Genomic DNA, 13,391 nt, shown 5'->3' with positions numbered 1-13,391 from the left:
TGTACACCGCCTGAAGTGTATTTGAAACTGTACACACTGTTCTATATACTGTGTACACCGCCTGCACTGTATTATCTACTGTACACCGCCGAATGCACTGTATATATAGGCTACGCTGAATGCAGAGTGTGTATATATATATATATATATATATATATATATATATATATACACACACATATACACTAGTAGACTGTATATATATATATATATATATATATATATATATATATATATATATATATATATATATATATATATATATATATATATATATTAGGGGTGCGCATCTTCACTAGTCTCACAATTCGATATAATTACGATTATCTGTCAACGATTCGATTCCGTGATGCATCATGATTACCGACAAGCTCCCACTTCCGCTTGAGCCGCCTAGGCGGCCCTTCCACCCTGCAATCTTCTGGGACACATCACAGTTCCCAAAAGATTGCCCGGCTTTGCAGGACAGTGCAGTTAGACATGCAAGCTGTCACGGCCAGCTGCCCACAGTAGTACTGCCAGCGCCGTGGACAGGCGGGGGAGGGAATGGAGGTTTTGGGTGGCCACGTCGCTGGATTGTGGGACAGGTGAGTGTCTTTTTATTAAAAGTCAGAAGATACACTTTTTTTGTAGCTGCTGACTTTTAATAAACACAAAATTGACTGGAACTCCGCTTTGAATTAAAAATAACCTCACTCCCTTAAAAAGTGCACTAATCAGGTGCACTACAGGGTACAGGCATTCACACACACACTGCTGCTGGGAGGTCAGAAGGGATTACAATCCACAGCTGACAAACAGCCCTGTGAAGTTCCCTGTATTGTCTCTGTGCTGACCAGTGGCAGCTGGTGCTCAAAATTTTTGGGGAGGTGCAAACAAAATGAAAAATTCCGTGTGGGCACATGCGCAGGATCTCCTGCATGCACAGACATATCTTAGGGCTCTGGCAAAATTTTAGGACCTTGCAGAGCCCCGCGGAATGTCTGCACATATGCAGGATTACCTCTGACAGGTATTTGGGGCCTTGTGAAGCCTGCAGCATGTCCTCATATGTGTGAGATTCTGCGCATATGCAGACATGGTCTGCCAGGTCCTAAATACTAGGATACTTCATCCCGCACTGAAAGGCTGACTCCTGAAATGACATGACATAGACATTAAAGGAAGAAGTGGGGGACTGAACCCTATGCCTTCCTTGCCTAGACGAGGAATCACAAAGTGGTGTGCTGCAACACAAGTAAAGGTATTTACGCTGTCTAACATAATTTAAAAATTATATTGTGTAAGGGGGAGGGAGTAAATGAGAGAAATTCATTGGGTGGAGGTCCGCTTAAGTGGGCATGCAGGGTTCAGTAAGTTAGCATCATAGTTCAGTAAGGGCTGCTATATGGCTGGTTTTACTTGGAAATCACCTTTACCTGGTCATTACCCCTCCAAAACCACTTCAGTTGAGATCTCATGAACAATGCCTATACATTTGGTCATTTGACAAACAGCTGTGGTAGGTAGGACAAGTAAGCATCATTATGTCAATATCCAACAGGAAAGCATAATTGGTGAGGAAGGGCAGTTGTCACATTATTATTATTATAGGTTCTTATATAGCACCATCAATTTGTGCAGCACTTTACACATATATTGTTCATTCGCATCAGTCCCTGCCCTGAAGGAGTTTACAATCTAAGGTCCCTAACTCACATTCTTACATATATTAGGGCCAATTTAGATAGGAGCTAATTAACCTACCAGCATGTGGGAAGAAACCGGAGTACCCAGAGGAAACCCATGCAGGCACAAGAAGAACATGCAATCTCCAGGCAGGTAGTGTTGTGGTTGGGATTTGATCCGACAACCCTAGTGCTGCTAGGTGGAAGTGCTAACAACTTAGCAACTGTGCTGCCCATATGAGACTCCAGCAGGGATCATATAGCAGTTGATCTTCTTGAAGAAGATCTCCAGACCATATGAACATAGTTCTACACAGTATCTTCAAACTTTACAAAATGTCTCCATCCTGTGAGCGGCCATCTTCTTGGTGGGCTCTAGCCTTACTACAGTACACACCACACTGATGTGTGTCTTTCCTGCGGGACACCAACAGCTGATCCCAGTGGCTGGTATGTAAATCTTGAGCCTGTTTCCATCACAAGTGCTGGGCCCTCCATTTATTGTTTGAGGCTGGATGAGGCTTGGGCTTGTGCAAGTTTTATTTGTTTATTCGTCATCCTCCAATTTTGTTTCTCTTGCATACCTTGACTTTACCGCAGTATATGGCCTTTGCATGTTACTTGCACAGCAGTCTACAAGAGGGGCAGCAAGAGGAGAGGATCTTCAGGGGGGACTTTATAGTAAGGCTGCTACTTTGTGCTTTGACCAACTGCAACATTGTGTCTGGGAAGATTTTAACAGATAATTCATGTCAAAAGGGCTATGAATTGAACACTTTCCTAATAAGGACCAGAAAGTCCTCTGGATGTAAAAAAAAGGTTAATCAGACTTGGCTTTAACGTTTCTTCTTTGCTGCCCTTTTCTGTACCATTTTTGTCCCATCCTGTTTATGTCCTAGTTTTTCTTCCTTTCCTTTCCATCTCCTTCACTTTCCCTCTGCTCTTTTTTCGGTTTAAATTTTTGAAATATGTTGACACATCCCATAACCATCTGTGAGCCAATTACCTCCAAATTATGTTTTCAAAGATCATTTCCAGCATAATTTCTGACACACAAGCGGCACATTGCGAAAATCTAGGAACACATAAAAGCATTCTTTCCACACATCCCAATTTGCAGGTTACTTGATCACCGGGAAATAAAAAGAAACATCCACAAGTTCAGGTAAATCTTTTTATTAAATGTGTTTCCATGTCGGAAAGGTGTTTACAGGGCGGGAGCCTGCTCCTTCGCCACAAAGAAAAGGAATTTAGGATGTGGTAGAAGTAGATTATCACACAGAGATTGCTGAGAGAGGCACAGTGTTCAGGGCTGACTGTAAATAAAAGATTCTTAGTAGAACTAACAGGGGGCATTGCTGGGTGGGCCTGGAAATCTATACATAGGCCAATGCAAAGTTTAAAGAGACCTTGTAACCAGACTAATCATTTCAAAAACAATCTTCCCATACTAGTATATGTAGATTTAACATATTTTAGGCATGTTATTCCCCTGTAAAAGCCTTTGCTTCGACATTCTAAAGCTTTGAGAATGCTACTGGACACCCCCCATCTTGAATGTGATGTCAACAGTCCTGGCAGTCACTCAAGTGACTCTCTATAGCAGTCTTTCTCAACCTGTTAACCCTACAAAAACTCTTAAAATGATATTCAGGTCTCAGCGTACCCATGATAAACCTAATATATTGAGGGCCAATAGGAAAAATGCCCTTTACATTGGTGGTCAATGGGAAGAATACCTCTCTAAAAGATCATTGGTGTCATGTCATGGGCTCGGTTAAATGGTGCTGGCCCCAGAACTATGCAGGCATCATCAAATGGGAGGTCAATCAGCCACAGCTTAAGGTCCCCAAGTAACCTTTGGAGGAAACCGAGTGTTCCACAGAACCGTGGTTGAAAAAGACCTATAATATTCCCCTTCATTGCTCCTACATTGGTATGTAAGAAGGGGAGGGGCAGAGGAGCTTGGCCAGCACACAGGCTAATAAGACACTCCTAGAAGAAAGGGAAACTTGACGTGCAAGGAGAGAGAGAGCTATGTTAGGGAATTGGAATTTATTCTTCTGAAGTAGTCAGATTTTCTTGCAGATTCAGAGGTACATTGCAAGCCAATACAAAATAATTTATGGAAAGGGAAAATGCTGCAAGTAAGCATTTGCAATACGTGATTTTTCTGTACTTTTACCTACAATTTTTAAGTTGGTGACAGGGTCTCTTTAAGGCTTAATACTGATATCCACAATAATCAGAGGGACCTGGGTCTTGGCATTTTTCCTGGGCTTATTCAGTCTTTGTTACTTATACATAGTGTTATGGTATAGCTGTTACCCATAAGGTAATTCAGCTGTTTAGTGGCCCAAAGTAATCAGCTGTCCACAACAAATGACTTTACAGTCTCAGATACCCTCTGGATGACCAATCTTAGGGAACAATTTTTTTTTTTGTATAGTCACTTATGTTACCCTCAGCTGAGCCAGGGATCTTTTCTTAGGGCATAAATTTTCCCTGAAAAGCATGCATGGTTTTGGAGAAATGTTTTATCAGCTGTAACAACTGCCAATCGAGTCACTGGATGGTCATGCAAGCACCACCAAACAAAAGTTGATTTAAACATCAACTGAGCCAGATGCAAAATTATTGGCCACCCTATCAGATGCAGTCACTGTTCAGCAGCACTGCTGTATGCCATGCCTGCCCAAATACAATAGCCGGCACTAGTTTCCTCCATTCACGCTATTTAGGGTAGATGGGGGAATCAATTGCATTTCTCCCATTCAGCCCTTGGGCTGAACAAGAGAAAATCAAGCCTTGTGTCACAAGTAGTAAAGATGAGGCCCACAACAAACATAGTGGTATCATCTGTAAATCTTCTTTCAGTTTTCAATTGATCCCTTTTTTAAAGGTGGGTCTGAAAGGAGCTTTGATGACAGCCCACTTAAATATACTTGCACTAAAATGTGCAGATTATTAAGCCACTCTGGAGATTTTACTGACTCTATCACGCCACTGAAATCTCTAGCAATCTAATGGTAAATGCAGTGATCATTTACTAAACAGATGGTACAAATTGCTCCCTATTGTGTAAATCAAACAAGCTGCATGCAGTTGTAATTAAAAGTTGTATTAGGCCCATCAGTGTTTTTAGCTTAACAGACTGAGCACAATAAAAAAAAATATTCTAGTAAACTATTTGTTAAAAGTCTTACCCCAGCACTTCCAATTTACAACTCTCAGTTCTGCTTTCTTGAACTTCCGGTCTCCACAGGAAAGAGATACCAGAGGACAGTGCAGTCTAGAGCATGTCTGTTAGAGAAGAGAGAGGAGAAGGAGGTAGAAGGGGAGTGCCTTGCCATCCTAGGCTATGGAGCTGTTACGACTGTCCAGGCTATGGGGTGACAACAGTCTACCAGTTTTGCTCCTGCATTGTCCCCCTGCCACATTCGCTTCTGGTAGAGGCCACATTCGCTTGTGGTAGAGACCACAAGCGGCCATGCCAACACATATTGCACAGCCACGGTCCATTTTTAGAAAGCTGGTTCAGAGTAATGATGTGCAGCCAATGCTGGAACGAGTGCATTTAGCCAAGAAGAAGCTAATAGAGGTTGCAGGAGATCAGTAGCAATGAGATGCAAGAGAGTTAAAAAAAACTGTATTGTTTGTGATACACAGTGCTTAAACAAACTATGTTTCATCTGTTTTCGAGTTTATAGCTAACTTTTATGCTACTGCATCCTACATAGTATAGCTTACACCATAGGTATCAATTTGTTCCATCAGTTTTGTCATCAATTGCTACCCCTAGCAATTAATGGCTACCAATTTTAGTAGCACGGCTGAGCAACTAACATTTAACCTAACCTTTACCTCAGTTTTTCTCGCTTCACCCAGTTATCAGCTTTTGATGTACACATTTGTGTTATTTGGGAGATACCTAGCATTCTCTTTCCCATAGGAGGCAATTATTAAGGTAATTTAGTAGGTAAAAGCCCAGGTTATACAAATGCCATTTCACAGTGTCCCTCTTATTCTGAGTGCCAGGTCCCCGTCATGCCACTATAGTTAATGGGATGGGGTGGGGGGAGTCTTATTGAAACCTATATGTGACCAGTATCTCATTTATGATTTATGCATGTAACATAGTTATCATTGAAATTTAAGATTTGCCATTTCTGTTCACAAGTCAACATAAGACACACATTTACACTATAAAACAGAAAAACTCACATAAATAGAGAAAGGGGAATCCATTACACCAATATCAGTATCCAAATGTAGAATTGATTGGGCAGGTTGTAGTGAGATATATATACACTGGCCCAAAGAAAAGGAGATTTGGACATAACAAAGTATAGCAACTGACGTCTGCAATGCTTCAGCCACATATATAACAAAATCTCCTATTGTTTAATTTTTATAAACACTGAACTAGACAGCATGCATATTCCATAATATGCCATAGCCAATGTAACAATGAGTTACACAAGTCACATGATGGAAGTATTTGATAATTAGTTATAATAAAAGCATTATAAACATGGATAATTCTGCTGCACTTGGAACTGTAGCAACCAGCCAATAACAGCTTAATAAAATGAATAAGCTATTGCGCTGAGTAGACCCAAACCATCATTTAACGGGGCGCATAAGAGACCAGGAGAGTAGGGAACACCAGGTGAAGTGAATGCAGCTCCTCTCATATTAGGTCTTGAGATCCTAATGCAATTGTTTTATAACCAATAACAGCTTGAATGACATTAGAAACTTTGAGAATATCTCACCACCTAGGGTACTTGAACAGTCATACACTGGTACATCCTAGTGATCCAATGGACTGAAAATCGTATCTTACCTTCTGTTCATCTCTGCTTATTAAAAGATAAGTGCACCATTGAGATCAAATTAAAAATGAATGCGGTCTTCTACATCTGGTGAGCCAATACCAGTATATGGAAAAATATGTTTTCCATATACACCTTAAGTGAAATATAAGAAAGCATGTGTTCACAAAGTTGGGAATCTGGTAAAACCAGACTTATCTCTCACCTTTTAGTTGAGTACATCTCATGTGACTTCAGCAAGTAATTGTAAGTAAAATTTTAGAATCATGCACATCTAAAAGGATGCTGAAATGATTGTTTGATATAATTCTGTATGCATAGAGCCCACAGTGTTTGGAAGATAGCTTAAAGCTTTACTGTAGACACCGTAGAAATGGCATGCAGTTTTTCTACCCAAAAACATAAGCTGAAATGTTAGTCTTATACAGCCATTAGCTATAAATCACCTACCAGTGTTCCCTATTGCAGAGCAGTATGAAAATGATCCTAACAAGAAAAGGAGGTTATAGGCACAGAGGCTTGGTCATAATACCTAATATGCAAGGAGTGTAATTATAAGGTATAAGTCCACGATAAGTCCAAAAATGTCCAAGGCACTAGGGCAGGCTTCTTGGTGGAGTTTAGCAGACTCTGAATATACACAGACAAAAACAAAAGCAGAGAAGTGCCTCTAAGTGCAGTAAGACTTTGTATTTTAAAAGACCCCACAACAGGGCTACTTACAATACATAGATAAACAACAGGCACATCAATAGGTGTAGGTTTGGAACCCCAGTTGGAGCTGCTGGTACTGCCAGATGGAATGTGCCAGAAGTCCCCTGTGGAAGAGGATACCTGCCGAAGTCCTTCCAGAAGCGAGTGGACAGCCAGGAGCAGGATGACGCAGGCAAGGCTCAGGACCAGAATGCAATGCGTCTTGGAGCATGCGCTATACCACATAGGGGCACGCACGCTCCCTTCTCAAGCAAATAACATCACCTCACCTATTGATGTGCCTGTTGTTTACCTATCTATTGTAAGTAGCCCTGTTTTGGGGTCTTTTAAAATACAAAGCCTTACCGCACTTAGCAGCGCTTCTCTGCTTTTGTTTTTGTCTGAAAATGTTCCTGTCTGCTGTGTGTAGGAGCACCAATGAATGGACTCCAATTAAAACCTCAAATGGTTTTATAGTTTCCATTTTTTCTCTATGTAGGAGTTTAAAGGTAGCGTCACAGCTGGATATTGATCAGTGCCGGTGGTGACGACTTTTTTAGTATTTTTTTTTGTTGAGAGCCATCTCCATGTTGTCCCTTGATGTAATCCACTGTGATACAGAGGTTTTGTCACGTGGGGACACCTGGGCCGTTTAGATGAGAATTAATACAGATATATGTGTACTATTGTCCAGACCCTTTAGGCTTAATGTGTAGAGTACTTCTGGCTTTAATAACTTGTCTTCCCTCTTCTAAAATGGCGTTCCAGAGCCAGCCACCTACGATTCAGAACGAGGCTTGGTTTTGTGTATAAGAAGCGGTGCATCAGTACGCCGCCTGTGCCCCAAGACGACGTCAAGCCTGTGACGAAACACGTTGGGAGGAGCGCCGTGCTGACGACACCGCGCGTTACGTCCCATTGTTTGTTAGCACGGGCGTGTGTATTGCAGCCGGCCGGCCGCATTTTTTTGTCCATTGTTTTTTTACGCCTAATTGGTGTTTGTGCTTTTAATATTTAAATAAAAACCAAGCGGGTTTTACCTATGGCCACATTTATTATTTCTTTCTGAGCCACGTTAGCACCATCTTGCACTGAGCTGTGTACAAGCTCACAGCAGAGGATCCGTGCAGTTAAGGTCCAGACCAGAAGACCCCCCACAGATGTGGTGATTGGACCGATATCGGAACACCACTGAGGAAAAGGCCCTGGCTGGGTGTTAGTCACAGGCAATACTTGTCTGTGCAGCTGGTAAGCGCACATTTCTTATGGTGGTGGGTCTGTCAAACAAAGTCACACCAATTCCTTGGAATTGTTCACAAGTTGATATATTCACTATTTGCTAAGGATTTTTTGATTGGAAGCTTGATTGACCGTCATTGGAATTCTGATTTACCGTCACTAAACATTCACAGAGTCATCAATTTATATGTGGGACTATTTTTTGAAGTTATCGCTAACTGATCATTCTTCATCATCACGTTTTTATTAGGCTAAGGGTTTAGAACTATATTTTGTTTTTCATTTGTATTAGTGTGTATTTCACTTTAAAGTTGCAGCTTATTTCAGGGTTTTTATTTCCAGCGCAGTTTTTTTCTTACTATATATACCAGGGATATGCAATTAGCGGACCTCCAGCTGTTGCAAAACTACAAGTCCCATCATTCATCTGCCTCTGGGTGTAATGCTTGTGGCTGTCAGACTCTTGCTATGCCTCATGGGAATTGTAGTTCTGCAACAGCTAGAGGTCCGCTAATTGCATATCCCTGATATATACCAATGAATGAGTGCAGTATGCTCATAGCCACACCCCTGCTCTGCTCAGTACTGTGCTGTGATTGATGCATCACTCCAAAGCCCACCCCCAAGCAGCACTATCACTATGTTAATGAAGGTGGACAGCATGGCATTAGGATAACTGCTACATGGAGCTAATAGGTAAATATTTGTCCTACATTTTAACATAAAACACTACTCCAGCTACTTTGGATGTGTTTTAAATGGTAACTACAATTTATTTTTAGTAAACAGAGGGAGGATTTAAATTTGGCTGGAACATCTAAGACACGTTTAAAAAGAGAAGAAAAGGAAAGGAAATAGTTATATTTGCAAAACATGCTTAGATACAGAAAAGTGGAACTTCAGGCAAACAGCTAAATCAACATTTGAAAAGGGTATATGTTTCCTATTTTGCCTGCCAAAGGATTTGTAATTTTGTTCTGCCAGTCTTAAAATGTTCTCACTTCTGCTACACTGACTGCACCACAAGGAAAGTCAATCTGTTACTCTCTGAGGTTGTTTTTTTTTTTTTTTTTGCTCCCTACATCACCTCCATACTTAGTGGATATGGGTGATGATATGGGCCACCTATAAGGCAAATCGAGGCATCTTTCTCAAGTGAAGAGGCGGTGGGGAAGGCACTACGGCTGAGTTTCAATACCGGACACCCAATCCTCAGTGCAGCTAAGTAACGTTGACCCTGGTAAGAACACAGGTTCATCATTACTGAGCTCCCTGCCCCACCACTGCACTTGCGGATGCCTGTTAAAAGTGCACCTGCCTCCACGGCCAGGCAGGAAACTCTGCTCAGTGACATTGAGCCTTCGCTTTTAACATGCTCTAAGCCAATGAGTTGTGTGTGGGTGGCCATCTTTGCCACAGTGGGGAGGTATAAAAAATGGCATCCATCCCCGGGACAGCCCTGGTGATAATGGTGAACTGTCCAGTGAGCAGGCTGACAGAAGTATATAAATAACAAAATTGAATGAACAGAAATATAAATCCTTTGGTGGATAAAACCATTCAGATATATGAATTTCAAAAGTGTTCAGATTTAAAGAGGCTAATGTGACTTTTTGTGTTACTTTTAAATATATTCCTCCATTTTCTCACATCCATTTTATATCATATATGAAACATCAGTAAAGTGCACTTATCATTTAGGCAGTGATAAGCAGGGGTAATTGAAGGCCATGTAGTACTAACTCACTGCCAACCTACAATAAATGGTAGATGTGCATGCTGGGGCTCAGAGAGTCTTATGGGCGTCTAATAACATTTCCTTACTATATAGACTCAACCTGACAAATCAACTTTTTGCAGATTTAGGGATGGGGTAATCCAGGACAATGAAAATGCCTAGATATGCAAAGCAAATATTGTATACTGAATTTTAAACTAAGCAGACAGTACCTCAATGTACTGAGGGTGGTTATAACGACACAGTTATTGTTACATATCACTCATATTAGTCGCCTTTTCACCGTCACACAAGCCTGTAACTCTGTAGCAATGAGCAAGGTCAGTCTTACACATAACATCATTAGATAATATAAAGTCTTGTATGTTACATATCAGGAATATTTTTTACACATTCAAGAAGCATCCATGTCCTAAAAACATTAGAAGTCCAGAAGGAATTTACAACAGTTTATTGTTTGGCAGAGGTTTGGTTACTGTACAAAGGCTCTGCAGGTCTTCTCAACATTTGGCCACCAGCGATAAACTGCAATGTAGGTACTATAAGAATCAGTTCTTCTTACTAGGAGATTAGTTGATTAGATTAAATTAGATAGTGTTACAAAATTGCCATTTATGAGCCAAGTAAGATTTTTTTTGCTTCTTTGAGTTTTAGGTTTAAATGGAAATGTCCTTAATGGTATAGTCTTTTTTTTTTTGCCTTTTTCTTGGTCAACACTGTTATAATTTAGAAAGATAATGTAGACAAGGATACTGCTGTTTTTCTTCTCACAGCTGAGAAATGAACAGAAAAGCATCTAGTAAGGTCCTGCTTTATTGCAAAAGTTTTTATAGTTTGTACCTCAGGTACATTTCCTGAAACTCATAAAGCTTTCAGCATCTTCCCAGACCGGCAACATGAAAATGATGTCTCCATGGAAATTGGCCTCTAGAAGTTCATAAGAAGTACAGATTCATGTTATAATATATCTGGGAAACTTTTGTTAATGTACTTGATATTTCTGCATCCTTTACAAAGGCTGCCCAGTGTGGATGAATGAGGGCTGGTAAAAGAACTTTGGGCACGTAAAATGTTTTCAAGTTTGTAAGTTCATAGGATTTGGATTGGGTTTTTAAAAATAAGACAATTAAAAGTGGGTGTCCAAGACAGAAACATTTTAGAGAGGCCTTAACTCGAAGAACCAAGGCTTGTAACCAAGTGACACCAGGTCACAATTTCATGATGACCCTACATTTTCCAATAGCATTTGTATTGTCTGTAAGCTGGTCTGAGCCCCGTGAGTAAAGGGGACAGTGTCTAGTGTGCATTGGGGTTAGTTGGCGGACAGGTAGTGGCTGATACTATGTCCCAGCATGTAAGAAAGGGGCGTAGATCTAATCATGGATTATTAACATCATAACTCTAGCTTCAGTGAGAGAGACTCTACTAAAGTCCTGAAAAGAAGCCTCCTTTCATGTACGTTTTTCATAAGAGCACCCCAGCTCTTAGTTAGACCTCCAAACTTTGGGGACGGTCATTGTTCAGAACATTATAAATTGTATTTGTACAGGTTTACAGTTCTCATTTCTGAACAACCCTCATGGCTTGACACATTTTCCTTTTTTTTCTTTGCGCTGGAGTTTCCTCAGACGCCTGGTCCAAGCATCCCTCCACTGAATCACCATGCTGTTCTTGTCAGCTGTTATTCCTGGCCTGTCTCCTTGACCTTCACTGCTGCCCATCACCAAGTATCGGCGGCTCAGCAGGATCTTTGGGCACTTGCAGGACAAATCCTTGATGTGGATCCACAACACATTGTCTCCTCTTTTCACTCGATCATCTCGGCACTTGTATACAGAAAGGATATTGACCGTGAACTTTGCCCATGATCCAACCATCTCGATCTCCAAGACATTCACTTGGACCACTGCAAAAAAAAGGTCATTTATAAAATAGAAATCTAAAATGCTTATTACTACTTGGTACACAGATACCATTAGTCTTTTTATGTGTCATATAAAAAATAGAAAACAGATTGCATTGTTTGTGGTCAACAAAACTGAGATGGAACTTTTGGTGAACAGGTCCATATTGTATATACAGTGGCTAAAACATATACTGTATACAGTATGGTTAACCCTCTGACATGAACAACCTTTCTTAGGCCATGATGTGGCCAGGATCTACCTCCCAGCTCTCCCCTCCTTTCCTTTTTTTTTCTTTGTGGACCCAGCAAGATACCCTCCTTCTCTACTTTCTTACTTTGTTCCTTTCTCTTACTCTATCAATAATTTTATGCACAGAATGTTGGCTCTGGACAAATACACCCAACCATCCAGGGGAATATACACAGGGCAAAACATGCACTGAGAACAGAATGTCTGGCATGGACTCTCTGGCCTCAGTGCTACCCCCCCCATGTGCCTCCATGAATGCTGTTCGAGGTGGCTGTTTTAATTGGCTTCATTGGTGGTATGTTCTTGGTGCATGGTTTGCCATTGTTTTCAATGAATATACTTCACATCTGTGTGTTGCATTGATGTGCATTGCCCAAAAAAGCTTATGTGCCGTTTTTTATGTTGACGTGCATTACAGCCTATTAATGGGACTTAGTGTGCACCTCAACGCATGACAACATTCTTTCCTCAAGCAATTAATTAGTTATATAATGCATACGTATACTATGTGTAAATCCAGATTCAGGGCCTATTCACACTTGTCTGCATTTCTGCAGTAACACACTTGAATGTTACTGCACGGAACTGCATTTTAGGTAGAAATCCTGGAACTGTTTGCATCTTTTTGCTAAATTCTCGTATGTTTTAAAAGGGAAACTATAATAGCCCATTCACACTAATGCATGTGCACATTGGTATAAATAGCCTCTGAAAAAACAAAATTGTTATTTTGTCCAGTAACTAATACCTTATGTTACTTCAGGCTTTGCAGGAGGAGCTGCATCTTCTGCAGACGTTAGCCTATTTAGATTTACAGAAAAGTGGCATCAGGCATTAGGCTAATGAACATGCCAGCTCAACAGTAGCTATCTATATAAATTATGTTGCCCAAGATAGCTTTTATACAGAGAGATAGTAACTTTGGTCACCATCCAACTGAAATCTTAACATACCAGGCACATAATGGCTCTTGTTTGGGCTGAGGGAGGCACCAGGGCCTGAGGTTATGGTATAAAACCACTACCCCCCACTTCCAAAAAGCTCTATTTATCAGCAAGGG

General features: G+C 40.8%; 1 protein-coding gene across 1 annotated transcript in view; it reads right to left on the bottom strand.

The window, feature by feature from the left end:
• Positions 1-2,827: 2,827 nt before the first annotated feature.
• The window catches only part of NTN3 (netrin 3), a 179,028-nt gene continuing 168,464 nt past the window's right edge, over positions 2,828-13,391 (bottom strand). The window contains exon 7 of the mRNA XM_073636633.1: positions 2,828-12,081. Coding sequence (XP_073492734.1) covers positions 11,753-12,081 — 329 coding nt within the window. The 3' untranslated portion in view covers positions 2,828-11,752. The remainder of the gene's footprint in view (positions 12,082-13,391) is intronic.

This window comes from Aquarana catesbeiana, linkage group LG06 (assembly GCF_042186555.1).
Source record: "Aquarana catesbeiana isolate 2022-GZ linkage group LG06, ASM4218655v1, whole genome shotgun sequence".
In the NCBI taxonomy this organism is placed as follows: Eukaryota; Metazoa; Chordata; class Amphibia; order Anura; family Ranidae; genus Aquarana; species Aquarana catesbeiana.
The sequence above is the reverse complement of the archived record's forward strand: the minus strand, read 5'-3'. Positions and strand labels throughout refer to the sequence as shown.